This window comes from Oncorhynchus clarkii, unplaced genomic scaffold (assembly GCF_045791955.1).
Source record: "Oncorhynchus clarkii lewisi isolate Uvic-CL-2024 unplaced genomic scaffold, UVic_Ocla_1.0 unplaced_contig_8632_pilon_pilon, whole genome shotgun sequence".
NCBI lineage: Eukaryota > Metazoa > Chordata > Actinopteri > Salmoniformes > Salmonidae > Oncorhynchus > Oncorhynchus clarkii.
In genome coordinates this window covers 280,001-301,294 of record NW_027257936.1, presented here as the reverse complement: position 1 = coordinate 301,294, position 21,294 = coordinate 280,001, and the positions used below count along the sequence as shown (strand labels likewise).

The following is a 21,294-nucleotide window of genomic DNA, read 5'->3' as shown; positions in this document are numbered from 1 at the left end:
TTTCATTGTGAAGCTGTCTATGTCTCTGTCTCTGTCTCTTTGATTCAGGTCTAAGCTGAGAACAAAGGAATCTTCATAGAGTTCAGGGAACAGTGTGTGTGTGTGTGTTTGTGTATGTTTGTGTGTCTGTGACTTGCAAGAATTAATGACTCCTCTGAAAGAATGTTGCTGGCCCCAGAGACCACAGGGCTAAGACTGATAAGAGAGAGAGATGGAGAGAGAGAGAGATATATAGAGAGAGAGAGACAGAGAGAGGGGCGGGGGGGAAGAGAGAGTGATGGGGAGAAGGAAATAAATGAGAGAGGAAAAGAGAGCGACAGACAGACAGACAGACAGACAGACAGACAGACAGACAGACAGACAGACAGACAGACAGACAGACAGACAGACAGTAAATCCCTGGAATAGGAACTGACCCTAGTAAAGTCCTAGAATAGGGACCAACCCTAGGAAAGCCCTAGAATAGGGACCAACCCTAGTAAAGCCCTAGAATAGGGACCAACCATAGTAAAGCCCTAGAATAGGGACCAATCCTAGTAGAGCCCTAGAATAGGAACCAACCCTAGTAAAGCCCTAGAATAGGGACCAACCCTAGTAAATCCCTAGAATAGGGACCAACCCTAGGAAAGCCCTAGAAAAGGGACCAACCCTAGTAAAGCCCTAGAATAGGGACCAATCCTAGTAAAGCCCTAGAATAGGGACCGACCCTAGTAAAGCCCTAGAATAGGGATCAACCCTAGGAAAGCCCTAGAATAGGGACCAACCCTAGGAAAGCCCTAGAATAGGGACCGACCCTAGTAAAGCCCTAGAATAGGGGCCGACCCTAGTAAAGCCCTAGAATAGGGACCGACCCCAGTAAAGCCCTAGAATAGGGACCGACCCTAGTAAAGCCCTAGAATAGGGACCGACCCTAGTAAAGCCCTAGAATAGGGACCAACCCTAGTAAAGCCCTAGAATAGGGACCAACCCTAGGAAAGTCCTAGAATAGCGACCAACCCTAGGAAAGTCCTAGAATAGGGACCAACCCTAGTAAAGCCCTAGAATAGGGACCAACCCTAGTAAAGCCCTAGAATAGGGACCAACCCTAGTAAAACCCTAGAATAGGGACCAAAACTAGTAAAGCCCTAGAATAGGGACCAACCTAGGAAAGCCCTAGAATAGGGACCAACCCTAGTAAAGTCCTAGAATAGGGACCAACCCTAGTAAAGCCCTAGAGTAGGGACCAACCCTAGTAAAGCCCTAGAATAGGGACCAACCTAGGAAAGCCCTAGAATAGGGACCAACCCTATCTCCTAGAGAGATCAAGGACCTGTGTTTTTCTCCTCTGTGTTCTATTATTTTATTTGTGCAAAATCATGACTTTCTGTCGCTTATGAAGAACAGAGACTTGGCATCCATTTTTCCTGAGGGTTGGAATATGAAACTGAAGGGTTGGAATATGAAACTGAAGGGTTGGAATATGAAACTGAAGGGTTGGAATATGAAACTGAAGGGTTGGAACATGAAACTGAAGGGTTGGAATATGAAACTGAAGGGTTGGAATATGAAACTGAAAGGTTGGAATATGAAACTGAAGGGTTGGGATATGAAACTGAGAGGTTGAAATATGAAACTGAAGGGTTGGGATATGAAACTGAGAGGTTGGAATATGAAACTGAAGGGTTGGGATATGAAACTAAGAGGTTGGAATATGAAACTGAAGGGTTGGGATATGAAACTGAAGGGTTGGAATATGAAACTGAAGGGTTGGAATATGAAACTGAAGGGTTGGAATATGAAACTGAAGGGTTGGGATATGAAACTGAAGGGTTGGAATATGAAACTGAAGGGTTGGAATATGAAACTGAAAGGTTGGAATATGAAACTGAAGGGTTGGGATATGAAACTGAAGGGTTGGGATATGAAACTGAAGGGTTGGAATATGAAACTGAAGGGTTGGAATATGAAACTGAAAGGTTGGAATATGAAACTGAAGGGTTGGGATATGAAACTGAAGGATTGGGATATGAAACTGAAGGGTTGGAATATGAAACTGAAGGGTTGGGATATGAAACTGAAGGGTTGGAATATGAAACTGAAAGGTTGGAATATGAAACTGAAGGGTTGGAATATGAAACTGAAAGGTTGGAATATGAAAGTGAAAGGTTGGAATATGAAACTGAAGGGTTGGGATATGAAACTGAAGGGTTGGGATATGAAACTGAAGGGTTGGAATATGAAACTGAAGGGTTGGAATATGAAACTGAAAGGTTGGAATATGAAACTGAAGGGTTGGGATATGAAACTGAAGGATTGGGATATGAAACTGAAGGGTTGGAATATGAAACTGAAGGTTTGGGATATGAAACTGAAGGGTTGGAATATGAAACTGAAAGGTTGGAATATGAAACTGAAGGGTTGGAATATGAAACTGAAAGGTTGGAATATGAAACTGAGAGGTTGGAATATGAAACTGAGAGGTTGGGATATGAAACTGAGAGTTTGGGATATGACTTTGCTAGCGGCAGAAGCGATGCTAAAGTTTACCCCCCGTAGTGTGACAGACACTGGCTTGCGTCCCCAAAACGGTACCCTATTCCCCATACAAAGTGCACAAATTTTGAGCAAAGTCAACATAAGTGCACACTTCATAGGGAATATAGGGTGCCGTTTTGCGACAGAGACATTATAACACGTTGAGTGTTAGTCTGTTATAGGGCTGCTAGCAGAAACCTGGAGAGACTATCTGTCCACATCAGCTCTCGGTCCTGCTCCTCTTTTCTCCCCGGTAAAGTCATTATTAAGTTAGTGAGATGGGCTGATGTCACGGTTTGTGAGGGATGTGAGAGTGTGAGAGTGTGTGGCTTCTCAGCAACACCGAGGAGCTGATGGTGGACTACAGTAAACGGAGGGTTGAGCACGTCCCCTCATCCTCATCGACGGGGTTGTAGTGGAGCCGGGGTTGAGAGCTTCAAGTTCCTCGTTGTCCACAACACTAAGGATCTATCTTGGTCCAAACACACCAAACACAGTCATGAGGAGGGCACGACAACGCCTCTTCCCCCTCAGGAGGCTGAAAAGATCCTCAAAAATTTCTACAGTTGCACCATTGAGAGCATCTTGACTGGCTGCATCACCGCCTGGTATTGCAACTGCTTGGCATCTAACTGTAAGGTGCTACAGAGGGTAGTGTGTACTGCCCAGGTCACCACTGGGTCCAAGCTTCCTGCCATCCAGGACCTCTATACCAGGCGGTGTCAGAGGAAGGCTCAAAACATTGTCAGAGTCCAGTCATAGACTGTTCTCTCTGCTACTGCATGGCACTACACCACTGGGTCCAATCTTCCTGCCATCCAGGACCTCTATACCAGGCGGTGTCAGAGGAAGGCAGTCATAGACTGTTCTCTCTGCTACCGCATGGCACTACACCACTGGGTTCAATCTTCCTGCCATCCAGGACCTCTATACCAGGCGGTGTCAGAGGAAGGCAGTCATAGACTGTTCTCTCTGCTACCGCATGGCACTACACCACTGGGTTCAATCTTCCTGCCATCCAGGACCTCTATACCAGGCGATGTCAGAGGAAGGCAGTCATAAACTGTTCTCTCTGCTATCGCATGGCACTACACCACTGGGTCCAATCTTCCTGCCATCCAGGACCTCTATACCAGGCGGTGTCAGAGGAAGGCAGTCATAGACTGTTCTCCCTGCTACCGCATGGCATTGTTACCGGTGCACTGAGACTGTTAGTCTACACCTGTTGTTTACGAAGCATGTGATGAATAACAATGTATTTGTGTGTGCGTGCGTGAGGTTTGTGTCTGTGTGTGTGTGTGTGTGTGTGTTTGTCTGTGTAAGAGGTGTGTGTGTGTGTGTGTGTGTGTGTGTGTGTGTGTGTGTGTGTGTGTGTGTGTGTGTGTGTGTGTGTGTGTGTGTGTGTGTGTGTGTGTGTTTGTCTGTGTAAGTGGTGTGTGTGAGGTGTGAATGAGGAATGGATGTTCCATTTTGTGAAGAACAAGTGATTGGTGTGTGTGTGAGAGGTGTGGTGTGAGTGGTGTGAGTGGTGTGTGTGTGTGTGTGTGTTTAATTGAGTTCATGCTCATGCTACCTCCACTCTCCTTATCTCCCTGCCGATGAGTCACAGACAGTGAGCACTCACAAGAGTATAGCTTATTTGTGTTGTGTGTGAGAGAGAGAGAGAGAGACAGCATAATCCTGTCCTTCTCCCAGCCCACCTAGCTGTCAGAGGTGCCAGATGTAATTATGTTCGTGACAGAGACAGACTGAACCAGACAGGGTAGGTGGCTGAGAGACAGACTGAACCAGACAGGGTAGGTGGCTGAGAGACAGACTGAACCAGACAGGGTAGGTGGCTGAGAGACAGACTGAACCAGACAGGGTAGGTGGCTGAGAGACAGACTGAACCAGACAGGGTAGGTGGCTGAGAGACAGACTGAACCAGACAGGGTAGGTGGCTGAGAGACAGACTGAACCAGACAGGGTAGGTGGCTGAGAGACAGACTGAACCAGACAGGGTAGGTGGCTGAGAGACAGACTGAACCAGACAGGGTAGGTGGCTGAGAGACAGACAGACAGGGTAGGTGGCCAGACAGGGTAGGTGCTGAGAATTGTCATGACTCTCAGGCCCCCACCGCCTGCCTACATTACTGGCTGTGCCCCTAAAGTGCCTACATCTATATAGAATACTTTAACTACCCCACAATTCTCCTCTCATGCTTTGACTAGCTACAGTCACATATCTTGCTTTGGCATGTCGTCCCAACATGTATTTGTCAATTTGTAGAACACCTCAGCTGTTCCTACATAGAGATTCATCCAGCAGGTACCTGCTCCTTGGATGGCCGGGCCGTACAGATTCACCCAGCAGTTACCTGCTCCTTGGATGGCCGGGCCGTACACCCAGCAGGTACCTGCTCCTTGGATGGCCGGGCCGTACAGATTCATCCAGCAGTTACCTGCTCTTTGATTGGCTGGGCCGTACAGCAGTTACCTTCTCCTTGGATGGCCGGGCCGTAGCAGCAGTTACCTACTCTTTGATTGGCTGGGCCGTTTCACCCAGCAGTTACCTTCTCCTTGGATGGCCGGGCCGTACAGATTCACCCAGCAGTTACCTGCTCCTTGGAGGCCGGGCCGTAGTTACCAGCAGTTACCTGCTCTTTGATTGGCTGGGCCGTACAGATTCACCCAGCAGTTACCTTCTCCTTGGATGGCCGGGCCGTACAGATTCATCCAGCAGTTACCTACTCTTTGATTGGCTGGGCCGTACAGATTCACCCAGCAGTTACCTGCTCCTTGGATGGCTGGGCTGTACAGATTCACCCAGCAGTTACCTGCTCCTTGGATGGCCGGGCCGTACAGATTCACCCAGCAGTTACCTGCTCCTTGGATGGCTGGGCCGTACAGATTCACCCAGCAGTTACCTGCTCCTTGGATGGCTGGGCCGTACAGATTCACCCAGCAGGTACCTGCTCCTTGGATGGCTGGGCCGTACAGATTCACCCAGCAGGTAATCTGCTCCTTGGATGGCTGGGCCGTACAGATTCACCCAGCAGGTACCTGCTCCTTGGATGGCTGGGCCGTACAGATTCACCCAGCAGTTACCTGCTCCTTGGATGGCCGGGCCGTACAGATTCACCCAGCAGGTACCTGCTCCTTGGATGGCTGGGCCGTACCAGTCAATGTTGGAGTTGGACTTACACAGCCCTAGGCGACCAACGCTTGCTTGCTTGTTTGTGTGTGTGTGTGTGTGTGTCTCTGTGTGTGTGTGTGTGTGTGTGTGTGTGTGTGTGTGTGTGTGTGTGTGTGTGTGTGTGTGTGTGTGTGTGTGTGTGTGTGTGTGTGTGTGTGTGTGTCTCTGTGTGTGTCTCTGTGTGTGTGTGTGTGTGTCTCTGTGTGTGTGTGTGTGTGTGTCTCTGTGTGTGTGTGTGTCTCTGTGTGTGTGTGTGTGTGTTATTTAACCTCTCTCCTCCCTCCCTCTAGGTGATGACCCAGGCGGAGGGCCAACAGAAGAACCTGGTTAACTCCATAGAGTCCCTGCCCTCCCGTGGTCCTCTGTCCTCCTTAGACCAGGACCTTCTCCTCCTCAAGGCCACGTCAGCAGCTACCCTCTCCTGTCTGGGGGAGTGTCTCCACATGCTGCAACACAATGTCAGCCAGGTACGTCAGCAGCTACCCTCTCCTGTCTGGGGGAGTGTCTCCACATTCTGCAACACAATGTCAGCCAGGTACGTCAGCAGCTACCCTCTCCTGTCTGGGGGAGTGTCTCCACATGCTGTCAGCCAGGTACGTCAGCAGCTACCCTCTCCTGTCTGGGGGAGTGTCTCCACATGCTGTAACACAATGTCAGCCAGGTACGTCAGCAGCTACCCTCTCCTGTCTGGGGGGAGTGTCTCCACATGCTGTCAGCCAGGTACGTCAGCAGCTACCCTCTCCTGTCTGGGGGAGTGTCTCCACATGCTGTCAGCCAGGTACGTCAGCAGCTACCCTCTCCTGTCTGGGGGAGTGTCTCCACATGCTGTCAGCCAGGTACGTCAGCAGCTACCCTCTCCTGTCTGGGGGAGTGTCTCCACATGCTGTCAGCCAGGTACGTCAGCAGCTACCCTCTCCTGTCTGGGGGAGTGTCTCCACATGCTGTCAGCCAGGTACGTCAGCAGCTACCCTCTCCTGTCTGGGGGAGTGTCTCCACATGTTGTCAGCCAGGTACGTCAGCAGCTACCCTCTCCTGTCTAGGGGAGTGTCTCCACATGCTGCAACACAATGTCAGCCAGGTACGTCAGCAGCTACCCTCTCCTGTCTGGGGGGAGTGTCTCCACATGCTGTCAGCCAGGTATCAGAGGGGTTGGATACAGCTGGAGATCCTCTCCAACCTATCAGAGGGGTTGGATACAACAGGAGATCCTCTCCAACCTATCAGAGGGGTTGGATACAGCTGGAGATCCTCTCCAACCTATCAGAGGGGTTGGATACAACAGGAGATCCTCTCCAACCTATCACAGGGGTTGGATACAGCAGGAGATCCATTTCTGTTTCCTAAGAGATTAGTATTGTTCTCCTCTCCTATCCCAGGCCGCGCAGCATGTCACCCTGGGTCGCTCAGACAGCCAGGACCGGAGTCAGAGTCCCATCCACAAACAGACGTCCAGCCAGAGTAACAGCAACATCTCCAGTCAGACTCACAACCACAACCACAACCAGTTCAAGAAGCAGATGAGCCTGGATCCCAACCATGTTCCCACCGCACCATCAGGTCAGTTTACTATTAGAGTCTCTCTGTAACCGGTGTGTTCCTGGTGGTCAGTGTGTTCCTGGTGGTCAGTATGTGTTCCTGATGGTCAGTATGTGTTCCTGATGGTCAGTGTGTTCCTGATGGTCAGTGTGTGTTCCTGGTGGTCAGTGTGTTCCTGATGGTCAGTATGTGTTCCTGGTGGTCAGTGTGTGTTCCTGATGGTCAGTGTGTGTTCCTGGTGGTCAGTGTGTTCCTGATGGTCAGTATGTGTTCCTGGTGGTCAGTATGTTCCTGATGGTCAGTGTGTTCCTGATGGTCAGTGTGTTCCTGATGATCAGTATGTGTTCCTGATGGTCAGTGTGTTCCTGATGGTCAGTATGTGTTCCTGATGGTCAGTATGTGTTCCTGATGGTCAGTATGTGTTCCTGATGGTCAGTGTGTTCCTGATGGTCAGTATGTTCCTGATGGTCAGTATGTGTTCCTGGTGGTCAGTATGTTCCTGATGGTCAGTGTGTTCCTGATGGTCAGTGTGTTCCTGATGGTCAGTGTGTTCCTGATGATCAGTATGTGTTCCTGATGGTCAGTGTGTTCCTGATGGTCAGTATGTGTTCCTGATGGTCAGTATGTGTTCCTGATGGTCAGTGTGTTCCTGATGGTCAGTATGTTCCTGATGGTCAGTGTGTTCCTGATGGTCAGTGTGTTCCTGATGGTCAGTGTGTTCCTGATGATCAGTATGTGTTCCTGATGGTCAGTGTGTTCCTGATGGTCAGTATGTGTTCCTGATGGTCAGTATGTGTTCCTGATGGTCAGTGTGTTCCTGATGGTCAGTATGTTCCTGATGGTCAGTATGTGTTCCTGATGGTCAGTGTGTTCCTGATGGTCAGTGTGTTCCTGGTGGTCAGTATGTGTTCCTGATGGTCAGTATGTGTTCCTGATGGTCAGTGTGTTCCTGATGGTCAGTATGTTCTGTCTGTCTCCAGACAGCTTCGCAGGATGGTCTAGATCTCCCTCAGAGAAGCAGGTGACCAGTAGAGGAGGGACACCTCTTCCACATGTTCCCTCTCCAGCACACATCAACAAGGAGGTGGTCAGCAACTCTGTGGTAAGAAACACACCTGCTCTCTGTGTTGGGAGAAATAACACCATGTATTCTCTCACCTACTGGGAGGGAGGGAGGGAGGGGGGGGGGTAGGGAGGGAGGGGGGAGGGAGGAGGGGGGGGGGGAGGGAGGGAGAAGGGAGGAAGGGAGGGGGGAGGGAGGAGGGGGGGGGGGAGGGAGGGAGGGAGAAGGGAGGAAGGGAGGGAGAGGTTCAAGGAGGGAGGGAGGGAGGGAGGGAGGGAGGGAGGGAGGGAGGGAGGGAGGGAGGGAGGGGGGAGGAGGAGAAGGAGAAGGGGGAGGGAGGTAGGAAGAGAGAGAGAGATAAGGGGGAGAGAGAAAGAAACTTCTATTCTACAGGGGGAAGTGTTCTAATTGGCCATGTTCTAGTTTGAATGTTTCTCTGTTTCTCCTGGGAGACTGGGGAGTGAAAGCCAGCTAGTTTGGATATTTCTTATGTGTGATGGATGAAAGCCAGTTAGTTTGGATGTTTCTTATGTGTCATGGAGGAAACCAGCTCCCTCAGGAGGGAGAGTGAGTCAGTGCATCCAAGATGACGTAGACAGAAATTTCCTCTTCTCTCCCAGTTCATCTCAACCTCTGTCTCTGTCTGTCTCTGGCTCTGGCTCTTTGTTTCTCTCCCTCTCTCTCTCTCTCTCTCTCTCTCCATCTCTCTCTCTGTGTCTCTCTCTGTCTCTCTCTCTCTCTCTCTCTCTCTCTCTCATCTCTCTCTCTGTGTCTCTCTCTCTCTCTCTCTCTCTCCATCTCTCTCTCTGTGTCTCTCTCTCTGTCTCTCTCTCTCTCTCTCTCTCTCTCTCTCTCTCTCTCTCTCTCTCTCTCTCTCTCTCTCTCTCTCTCTCTCTCTCTCTCTCTGTCTCTCTCTCTCTCTCTCTCTCTCTCTCTCCATCTCTCTCTCTGTGTCTCTCTCTCTCTCTCTCTCTCTCTCTCTCTCCATCTCTCTCTCTGTCTCTCTCTCTCTCTCTCTCTCTCTCTCTCTCTCTCCATCTATATCTCTGTCTCTGTCTCTCTCTCTCTCTCTCTCTCTCTCTCTCTCTCTCTCTCTCTCTGCCTCTTTATCTCTCTCTCTCTGTCCCTCTCTCTCTCTCTCTCTGTCTCCCTCTCTCTCTCTGTCTCCCTCTCTCTCTCTCTCTCTCTGTCTCCCTCTCTCTCTCTGTCTCCCTCTCTCACTCTCTCTCTCTCTCTCTCTCTCTTTCTCTCTCTCTCTGTCCCTCTCTCTCTCTCTCTCTGTCTCCCTCTCTCTCTCTGTCTCTCTCTCTCTCTCTCTCTCTCTCTCTCTCTCTCTCTCCCTCTCTCTCTCAATTTCGGTCTCTCTTTCCCTGATTTTTCTCCAAAGAAAAGACAATATGTTTTTAGTCCATATTTTGTATTCCTGTTAAGTAATTATCCAAAGCTCTCTTAACAGCAGAGCCACAATGATGTTACTCCCTGTGTTTTCCTTCTCATCAGTTCATCTCAGAATATTCATCAGTCGATATACACTTCAAATCAAATCAAATCAAATGTATTTATATAGCCCTTCGTACATCAGCTGATATCTCAAAGTGCTGTACAGAAACCCAGCCTAAAACACTTCACTCCTCCCTCCTCCTATTGAGCTAAATACTAATCACCCCTCTTCTCTCAGCCCTGATGAGCAGCAGAACAGCATGACTCAGGCCCCATCAGGCCCCATCAGTGGGTCTATGAGGATACAGAGCTCTGCTCCGATCCTCCTCTCTTCTCCTGGTCTCTCCTCATCTCAATCTCCCCTCCTAAATACTAATCACCCCTCCCTCTCAGCCCTGATGAGCAACAGAACAGCATGACTCAGGCCCCATCAGGCCCCATCAGTGGGTCTATGAGGATACAGAGCTCTGCTCCAATCTTCCTCTCTTCTCCTGGTCTCTCCTCATCTCATCTCTCCTTTCCTCCATCCTGCCTGGCCACTCACATAGACAGACAGGACTCAGGGATAGAGTATCGCTGGCTCTGCCTTCCTGCCTGCCTGCCTGTGGCTGTGACTGAACTATGTAGTGTGTCTGTGGTTGTGACTGAACTATATAGTGTGTCTGTGGCTGTGACTGAACTATATAGTGTGTCTGTGGTTGTGACTGAACTATATAGTGTGTCTGTGGTTATGACTGAACTATATAGTGTGTCTGTGGCTGTGACTGAACTATATAGTGTGTCTGTGGTTGTGACTGAACTATATAGTGTGTCTGTGGTTATGACTGAACTATATAGTGTGTCTGTGGTTGTGACTGAACTATATAGTGTGTCTGTGGCTGTGACTGAACTATATAGTGTGTCTGTGGTTGTGACTGAACTATATAGTGTGTCTGTGACTGAACTATATAGTGTGTCTGTGGCTGTGACTGAACTATATAGTGTGTCTGTGGTTGTGACTGAACTATATAGTGTGTCTGTGATTGAACTATATAGTATGTCTGTGTCTGTGATTGAACTATATAGTGTGTCTGTGACTGAACTATATAGTGTGTCTGTGGCTGGGCTGATGTTGACAGTGTGTCTGTGGCTGGGCTGATGTTGACAGTGTGTCTGTGGCTGGGCTGATGTTGACAGTGTGTCTGTGGCTGGGCTGATGTTGACAGTGTGTCTGTGGCTGGGCTGATGTCGACAGTGTGTCTGTGGCTGGGCTGATGTCGACAGTGTGTCTGTGGCTGGGCTGATGTTGACAGTGTGTCTGTGGCTGGGCTGATGTCGACAGTGTCTGTGGCTGGGCTGATGTCGACAGTGTGTCTGTGGCTGGGCTGATGTTGACAGTGTGTCTGTGGCTGGGCTGATGTTGACAGTGTGTCTGTGGCTGGGCTGATGTCGACAGTGTGTCTGTGGCTGGGCTGATGTCGACAGTGTGTCTGTGGCTGGGCTGATGTCGACAGTGTGTCTGTGGCTGGGCTGATGTCGACAGTGTGTCTGTGGCTGGGCTGATGTCGACAGGGTGTCTGTGGCTGGGCTGATGTCGACAGTGTGTCTGTGGCTGTGACTGAACTATATAGTGTGTCTGTGGCTGGGCTGATGTTGACAGTGTGTCTGTGGCTGGGCTGATGTTGACAGTGTGTCTGTGGCTGGGCTGATGTCGACAGTGTGTCTGTGGCTGGGCTGATGTCGACAGTGTGTCTGTGGCTGGGCTGATGTCGACAGTGTGTCTGTGGCTGGGCTGATGTCGACAGTGTGTCTGGGCTGATGTCGACAGTGTGTCTGTGGCTGTGACTGAACTATATAGTGTGTCTGTGGCTGGGCTGATGTCGACAGTGTAATATGCAGATGGACCTCTACTTACGACTTCTCTCCCCCTCTGAAATGAGCCCCATCAATCGGCTCCCTCAGAGGGGAGAAGGAGACGAGGTGAAGTATTGATGCCTGGTGTGCTGACTCTTCTCTTCACTTCCCTCTATGGATATCAATCTATCTAGCATGTGTATGTGCACTGTCTCTCTCTCCTCTCTCTCTCTCTCTCACTCAATTCAATTCAATTCAATTCAATTCAAGGGGCTTTATTGGCATGGGAAACATGTGTTAACATTGCCAAAGCAAAAAAAAAAAACAGTAAACATTCCACATAGAGAAGTTTCAAAACAATAAAGACATTACAAATGTCATATTATATATATATACAGTGTTTTAACAATGTACAAATGGTTAAAGGACACAAGAGAAAATAAATAAGCATAAATATGGGTTGTATTTACAATGGTGTTTGTTCTTCACTGGTTGCCCTTTTCTCGTGGCAACAGGTCACAAATCTTGCTGCTGTGATGGCACACTGTGGTATTTCAGTCAGTAGATATGGGAGTTTATCAAAATTGGATTTGTTTTCGAATTCTTTGTGGATCTGTGTAATCTGAGGGAAATATATCTCTCTAATATGGTCATACATTGGGCAGGGGGTTAGGAAGTGCAGCTCAGTTTCCACCTCGTTTTGTGGGCAGTGAGCACATAGCCTGTCTTCTCTTGAGAGCCATGTCTGTCTACGGCGGCCTTTCTCAATAGCAAGGCTATGCTCACTGAGTCTGTACATAGTCAAAGCTTTCCTTAATTTTGGGTCAGTCACAGTGGTCAGGTATTCTGCTGCTGTGTACTCTCTGTGTAGGGCCAAATAGCATTCTAGTTTGCTTTCTCTCTCTCTCTCTCTCTCTCTCTCTCTCTCTCTGTCTCTCTCTCTCTCTCTCTCTCTCTCTCTCTCTCTCTCTCTCTCTCCCTCTCCTCTCTCTCTCTCTGTCTCTCTCTCTCTCTCTCTCTCTCTCTCTCTCTCTCTCTCTCTCTCTCTCTCTCTCTCTCTCTCTCTCTCTCTTCTCTCTCTGTCTCTCTCTCTCTCTCTCTCTCTCTCTCTCTCTCTCTCTCTCTCTCTCTCTCTCTCTCTCTCTCTCTCTCTCTCTCTCTCTCTCTCTCTCTCTCTCTCTCTCTCTCTCTCTCTCTCTCTCTCTCTCTCTCTCTCTCTCTCTCTCTCTATCTCCCCCTATCTCTCAATTCAATTCAAGGGGCTTTACTTGCAATGGAAACATACCGTATGTTAACATTGCCAAAACAAGAGAGGTAGAAAATATACAAAATCTCTCTCTCTCTCCCCCCCATCTCTTTCTCTCTCTTCTCTCTCTTCTCTCTCTCTCTCTCTCTCTCTCTCTCTCTCTCTCTCTCTCTCTCTCTCCCCCATCTCTCTCTCTCTCTCTCTCTCTCTCTCTCTCTCTCCCCCCCCATCTCACTCTCCCTCACTACCTCCTTCTCTCTCTCTTTCTGGGAAGACAAGCCACATGTGCAGCCCTACAACACACTAACCCGGGAAGGAGAAGGGAACAGGAAGAGACTTTCAATTGGTTCACCCAGGCAGGATGGAGGGTGACCTCCATGCTGACCTCACCGCACCCGTCGACTATTTGTGAAGCTTGACTCGCTGCAAGTCCCACTTCTCCCATCTCCTCATTGGGTGTTAGGAGCATACGTGGGTGATTGAAAGATGAACTGAGGTTCACACTCCAGTCCAGTTGGTGGTGGTAACGCACCTTAAAGTTGGTTGCCAGGCGCCATATAAAGTCAACAGAAAAAGAAGCCTGAAGGAAGGAGAGATTACTAGAAACTCAGTTTCCCCTTTTAACTGTGGATTAATGGTCGGAGTAGAGGACCTTGTGCATTTCAGGTAAAATAACAACCCAGTGTTTATATCCCAGGACAAATGAGCTAGTAACAACAAGCTAGCTAGCTAAAAATCTGCCATGAATGTTAATGCCTAGTTGGTTCAGAGTTCGCTTTTGATATTTCAACCTGCCTGTCCTGATCACGTCTGGTGTGGATGGACAAAATCAACATGTACGCGTGTCTGGTCTAGTCACCATGTAAGGCAGGGATGGGAAACTGCCCCCCCCCCCTTCTTTTGTAGATCCACGGAACCATTTTAGGAACTCAGGTCTCAACTTCCTGTTGCTAGGTAGAATAGTAGAATACACATTTTATAAATGTGGTTGTGAATCAGCCGTTTTTCTCTTGATATGTCAGTGACTGACAGTCTCTCAATTCACTCATGTCAGCTAACATCTTTTTTTTTTAGGATTGGTAAATGAATCTAGCCAGCTATCTAAACCTGTAGAAATCATGGCTGAATTACAGACAACGGAGGCCCCTATTGATTTTCTAAGTCACTCAGAAATCTTATTAACATGGTGTCAAGTCAGGACAAGATGTGTTGAATTGCAGGATATTAAGGGTTTTCTTAACATATTGTTCCACACAACGACCCTTCTCTCTCACAGGCAGCCTTTTGTCAAGCTGTGCATTGGGAGGAGAAGGGACCCGTGAGACACGCAGGCCCGGCCCAGCCGAGCGCACGTGGACCCTAACTGCCTTGTGCCTCGGTGCACGTTGCCATGTCGTGATTCGGGGGGAGGGGGGGGGTGGTCTTTTCTTCTGTTCCGGATGACGCAGGGAGGAATGTTCCAGGCCTCAGGCGCAACTTCTTCAACACTGACATGCAAACATTATGTTGCATAACGTCACTGGGACTGGGACTGGGACTGGGAGTCTGGGTCTGGGACTGGGACTGGGACTGGGTCTGGGACTGAGACTGGGACTGAGACTGGGTCTGGGACTCTGGGACAGGGACAGAGACTGGGACTGGGACTGAGACTGGGACTGGGTCTGGGACTCTGGGACAGGGACTGAGACTGGGACTGGGTCTGTGACTCTGAGACTGGGACTGAGACTGGGACTGGGTCTGGGACTCTGGGACAGGGACTGAGACTGGGACTGGGTCTGGGACTCTGGGACTGGGACTGAGACTGGGACTGGGACTGGGTCTGGGACTGGGGCTGGGACTGGGACTCTGGAGGGGCTGGGACTGGGACTCTGGGACTGGGACTCTGGGACACTGGGTCTGGGACTGGTTCTGGGACTGAGACTGGGACTGGGACTAGGACTCTGGGTCTGAGACTGGGACTGAGACTGGGACTGCTTTTATATATCATCCCCTGACCCGTCCCTCCTTCAGGACCCTGACCCGTCCCTACTTCAGGACCCTGGCCCGTCCCTGGCCCGTCCCTCCTTCAGGAGCCTGGCTCGTCCCTCCTTCAGGACCCTGGCCCGTCCCTGACCCGTCCCTCCTTCAGGAGAGAGACAAGGATGGGAATCAGAATGTGGATTCGTATCTGGAATCCCTATAGTTGAACTTGTCACTTCTATCTATCTTTGAAGACAAGACCTCATTCACCAATAATGACTGAAAGTAGTCAGGTTGTGTTTCGAACACAGACATCTAATGTCATAAGAAATACTGCTGTTTTTATTTAGCCTTTATTTAACCAGGCGAGTCAGTTAAATAACAAGTTCTTATTTACCATGACGTCCAACACCGGCCAAACCCGGACGACGCCGGGCCAGAACCCGGACGATGTTGGGCCAAACCCGGACGACGTCGGGCCAAACCCGGACGACGCCGGGCCAGAACCCGGGCGACGTTGGGCCAAACCCGGACGACGCCGGGCCAGAACCCTTGAAACCCGGACGACGTCGGGCCAAACCCGGACGACGCCGGGCCAGAACGACGACCGGGCCAAACCCGACGACCCGGAAACGGACGACGCCGGGCCAGAACCCGGACGACGCCGGGCCAAACCCGGACGACGCCGGGCAGAACCCGGACGACGCCGGGCCAAACCCTGACGACGTCGGGCCAAACCCGGACGACGCCGGGCCAGAACCCGGACGACGCCGGGCCAAACCCTGACGACGCCGGGCCAGAACCCGGACGACGCCGGGCCAGAACCCGGACGACGTTGAAACCCGGACGACGCCGGCCAAACCCGGACGACGCCGGGCCAAACCCGGGCCAAACCCGGACGACGCCGGGCCAAACCCGGACGACGCCGGGCCAGAACCCGGACGACGCCGGGCCAAACTCGGACGACGCCGGGCCAAACCCGTGCGTCGTCGCCCTATGGGACTCCCAATCACGGCCGGGTTTGCTATACAGCCCTAGATTTGAACCAGGGTGTCTGTTGTGACACCTCTAGCACTCGAGATGCAGTGCCTTAGACCTCCGCGCCACTCGGAGGCGCTGTTACATGCAGGTGATAGTAAGCGTAGGCTCTCGTAGACAGACCCAGCGGGACTGGGTGAGATGATGTTTACGGGGGATTTAACAAGTCACCTACCAAAACAGTTATTCTCAAACCTCTTAACCATACAGTTATATAAGACATGACTGACTTAGTCTGAGTTTCTGGATCACAACTTTGTGACACCTGCTGTTGTAAAAAAATGTCTTGCTTGTGTCTGTGTGCTATCTCTCTCTGAATTGATTAGCTATGCCTTGTTAGTGTCTGTGTGCTATATCTGAGTTGATTAGCTATGCCTTGTTAGTGTCTGTGTGCTATCTCTCTCTGAGTTGATTAGCTATGCCTTGTTAGTGTCTGTGTGCTATCTCTCTCTGAGTTGATTAGCTATGCCTTGTTAGTGTCTGTGTGCTATCTCTGAATTGATTAGCTATGCCTTGTTAGTGTCTGTGTGCTATATCTGAGTTGATTAGCTATGCCTTGTTAGTGTCTGTGTGCTATCTCTCTCTGAGTTGATTAGCTATGCCTTGTTAGTGTCTGTGTGCTATCTCTCTCTGAGTTGATTAGCTATGCCTTGTTAGTGTCTGTGTGCTATCTCTGAATTGATTAGCTATGCCTTGTTTGTGTCTGTGTGCTATCTCTGAGTTGATTAGTTATGCCTTGTTAGTGTCTGTGTGCTATCTCTCTCTGAGTAGATTAGCTATGCCTTGTTAGTGTCTGTGTGCTATCTCTCTCTGAGTTGATTAGCTATGCCTTGTTAGTGTCTGTGTGCTATCTCTGAATTGATTAGCTATGCCTTGTTAGTGTCTGTGTGCTATCTCTGAGTTGATTAGCTATGCCTTGTTAGTGTCTGTGTGCTATCTCTCTCTGAGTTGATTAGCTATGCCTTGTTAGTGTCTGTGTGCTATCTCTCTCTGAGTTGATTAGCTATGCCTTGTTTGTGTCTATATGCTATCTCTCTCTGAATTGATTAGCTATGCCTTGTTAGTGTCTGTGTGCTAACTCTCTCTGAGTTGATTAGCTATGCCTTGTTTGTGTCTGTGTGCTATCTTTCTCTGAGTTGATTAGCTATGCCTTGTTTGTGTCTGTGTGCTATCTCTCTCTGAGTAGATTAGCTATGCCTTGTTTGTGTCTGTGTGCCATCTCTCTCTGAGTTGATTAGCTATGCCTTGTTTGTGTCTGTGTGCCATCTCTCTCTGTGGTCCAGTGATTTCTGACTGTGTAGTACAGTACAGGAACGGTACCAGGCGGTGTTAAACAACACTGCCATTAGAGAAACCAGTGATTTCTGACTGTGTAGTACACTACAGGAACGGTACCAGGCGGTGTAAAACAGTACTGCCATTAGAGAAACCAGTGATTTCTGACTGTGTAGTACACTACAGGAACGGTACCAGGCGGTGTAAAACAACACTGCCATTAGAGAAACCATACCAGTTTGGCTTGCAGCCAAACCAACTCCTCACTTTACAGCAGGGAAAGAAGAAAGTGCGTGTGTGTGTGTGTGTGTGTGTGTGTGTGTGTGTGTGTGTGTGTGTGTGTGTGTGTGTGTGTGCGTGCGTGCGTGCGTGCGTGCGTGCGTGCGTGCGTGCGTGCGCGTCTTGGCTTATGTGCTGAGTAATGACCCATTGTGTCTCTGCATTCTGCATGACAGAGCTCTGTGTGCTCTTCTGTCCTGTCCTGTCCTGCACTGCTCTATTCTGACAGCAGAGGGCGCAATATATCAGAGGAACAGACAGACACAAATTTCAATTGCATTTCCTTGATTCCTCACGTCCTCACCCATTGGATGAAAAGGTCATAGGGGAGGGACCAATGGGTTTTGAGAAAGACACGAGGAGAGAGGAGGTGAGGAATCTAGGAAATGCAATTGAGATTCTCCCACAGGCCTTATCCAGACACCTCCCACTGTTAGGTCTCTAAGTTTAGCTTAGAAGAGACAGAAGTTACTGGTTCTCTGCAAGTTTCCCTGGAAGTTTTAACGTTTTGAGAATGGAAATTATAGTTTATTTTGAGTTTTTGTTTGAATCACTTCCTTTAAAACATTAACAGAATGTTTGAATAAGACTTTTAATAACACCGATAGCTTATAAACTGTTTTGAGCTCCAAAGCACAGATAAGACACATGAAAATATATTTACTTAGGCATGAATGATCCAAACACATTTCTTTGTTTATTCTGGCACGACAATAGTGAGATTTGAACCTATGATCTTTAGTTCTCTACACATGGAATTAGTCCACTGAGCCACCAGTATGGAGCTGGCGTGCCATGTTTTCCACTGAGCCACCAGTATGGAGCTGGCGTGCCATGTTTTCCACTGAGCCACCAGTATGGAGCTGGAGTGCCATGTTTTCCACTGAGCCACCAGTATGGAGCTGGCGTGCCATGTTTTCCACTGAGCCACCAGTATGGAGCTGGCGTGCCATGTTTTCCACTGAGCCACCAGTATGGAGCTGGAGTGCCATGTTTTCCACTGAGCCACCAGTATGGAGCTGGCGTGCCATGTTTTCCACTGAGCCACCAGTATGGAGCTGGTGTGCCATGTTTTCCACTGAGCCACCAGTATGGAGCTGGCGTGCCATGTTTTCCACTGAGCCACCAGTATGGAGCTGGTGTGCCATGTTTTCCACTGAGCCACCAGTATGGAGCTGGCGTGCCATGTTTTCCACTGAGCCACCAGTATGGAGCTGGCGTGCCATGTTTTCCACTGAGCCAACAGTATGGAGCTGGTGTGCCATGTTTTCCACTGAGCCACCAATATGGAGCTGGTGTGCCATGTTTTCCACTGAGCCACCAGTATGGAGCTGGTGTGCCATGTTTTCCATTGAGCCACCAGTATGGAGCTGGTGTGCCATGTTTTCCACTGAGCCACCAATATGGAGCTGGAGTGCCATGTTTTCCACTGAGCCACCAGTATGGAGCTGGTGTGCCATGTTTTCCACTGAGCCACCAGTATGGAGCTGGCGTGCCATGTTTTCCACTGAGCCACCAGTATGGAGCTGGTGTGCCATGTTTTCCACTGAGCCACCAGTATGGAGATGGTGTGCCATGTTTTCCACTGAGCCACCAGTATGGAGATGGCGTGCCATGTTTTCCACTGAGCCACCAGTATGGAGCTGGCGTGCCATGTTTTCCACTGAGCCACCAGTATGGAGCTGGCGTGCCATGTTTTCCACTGAGCCACCAGTATGGAGCTGACGTGCCATGTTTTCCACTGAGCCACCAGTATGGAGCTGGCGTGCCATGTTTTCCACTGAGCCACCAGTATGGAGCTGGCGTGCCATGTTTTCCACTGAGCCACCAGTATGGAGCTGGCGTGCCATGTTTTCCACTGAGCCACCAGTATGGAGCTGGCGTGCCATGTTTTCCACTGAGCCACCAGTATGGAGCTGGCGTGCCATGTTTGTATTTTTTACTCATAAAAGGCTGTTTATTTTAGTCTATTTAAACAGACCCCGTTTCAAAGGAAAACAAGCGCTCGTTAAGATCAACTGTGGCCAATTAGTGGGCGCGGCCAACACACCTGAACACACTTAACAAGATAAAGGCTAGAGGGAGTTTTGTTGACGCCGAGAACGGAATGTATGTTTTTACCAATGACGTTCTTAGAACGTTCTTTAAACGTTTAAAAGTGTTTTTAAAAACGTTTCTTAAAACGTTCTGAGAACATGACTTTACATAAAACAACGTGGAAACCTGCAGAAAACGTTATGCTTGAAGTACTGATATTCCCACAGAAGAACGTTGTTTCTTAACTTTCTTGGGACTGTTTGAGATCTTTCCCGATGTCAAACCAGTTGGAGAACGTTCCTGGGACATTAACAGAAATGTCATTAAATGTAACTATGTTTGACTTTTTAGGAAACATTCTGTTAATGTAATGAAATACAACCATGCACTTACCAATCACTAAGGAACATATGGGTCTCAGAACGTTATGTGTGTGTGTGTGTGTGTGTGTGTGTGTGTGAGAGACATGTCAGCTGTGTTCTAGATGTTTGATGTACTGGAGTGTGACAACTATGTCAGGATAGAGGGACTCTCTGGGGTTCTCGCTCTTTCTTTCTTTCTCTCTCTTTCTTCTAACCCAGCCTTATCAGCAGATTATACAGTAACCCAGCCTTATCAGCAGATTATACATTAACCCAGCCTTATCAGCAGATTATACAGTAACCCAGCCTTATCAGCAGATTATACAGTAACCCAGCCTTATCAGCAGATTATACAGTAACCCAGCCTTATCAGCAGATTATACAGTAACCCAGCCTTATCAGCAGATTATACAGTAACCCAGCCTTATCAGCAGATTATACAGTAACCCAGCCTTATCAGCAGATTATACATTAACCCAGCCTTATCAGCAGATTATACAGTAACCCAGCCTTATCAGCAGATTATACAGTAACCCAGCCTTATCAGCAGATTATACAGTAACCCAGCCTTATCAGCAGATTATACATTAACCCAGCCTTATCAGCAGATTATACAGTAACCCAGCTTTATCAGCAGATTATACAGTAACCCAGCTTTATCAGCAGATTATACAGTAACCCAGCCTTATCAGCAGATTATACAGTAACCCAGCTTTATCAGCAGATTATACAGTAACCCAGCTTTATCAGCAGATTATACAGTAACCCAGCCTTATCAGCAGATTATACAGTAACCCAGCCTTATCAGCAGATTATACAGTAACCCAGCCTTATCAGCAGATTATACATTAACCCAGCCTTATCAGCAGATTATACAGTAACCCAGCTTTATCAGCAGATTATACAGTAACCCAGCTTTATCAGCAGATTATACAGTAACCCAGCCTTATCAGCAGATTATACAGTAACCCAGCTTTATCAGCAGATTATACAGTAACCCAGCTTTATCAGCAGATTATACAGTAACCCAGCCTTATCAGCAGATTATACAGTAACCCAGCTTTATCAGCAGATTATACAGTAACCCAGCCTTATCAGCAGATTATACAGTAACCCAGCCTTATCAGCAGATTATACAGTAACCCAGCCTTATCAGCAGATTATACAGTAACCCAGCCTTATCAGCAGATTATACAGTAACCCAGCCTTATCAGCAGATTATACAGTAACCCAGCTTTATCAGCAGATTATACAGTAACCCAGCCTTATCAGCAGATTATACAGTAACCCAGCCTTATCAGCAGATTATACAATAAACCAGTTTTATCAGCAGATTATACAGTAACCCAGCCTTATCAGCAGATTATACAGTAACCCAGCCTTATCAGCAGATTATACAGTAACCCAGCCTTATCAGCAGATTATACAGTAACCCAGCCTTATCAGCAGATTATACAGTAACCCAGCTTTATCAGCAGATTATACAGTAACCCAGCCTTATCAGCAGATTATACAGTAACCCAGCCTTATCAGCAGA

The 21,294-nt window shown here is 48.8% G+C and overlaps 1 protein-coding gene across 1 annotated transcript in view; it reads left to right on the top strand.

Moving 5' to 3' along the window:
- The window catches only part of LOC139393733 (oxysterol-binding protein-related protein 10-like), a 116,164-nt gene that overhangs the window by 45,343 nt on the left and 49,527 nt on the right, over positions 1-21,294 (top strand). Inside the window, exons 4-6 of the mRNA XM_071142084.1 lie at positions 5,980-6,156; positions 7,066-7,246; positions 8,206-8,327. Coding sequence (XP_070998185.1) covers positions 5,980-6,156; positions 7,066-7,246; positions 8,206-8,327 — 480 coding nt within the window. The remainder of the gene's footprint in view (positions 1-5,979; positions 6,157-7,065; positions 7,247-8,205; positions 8,328-21,294) is intronic.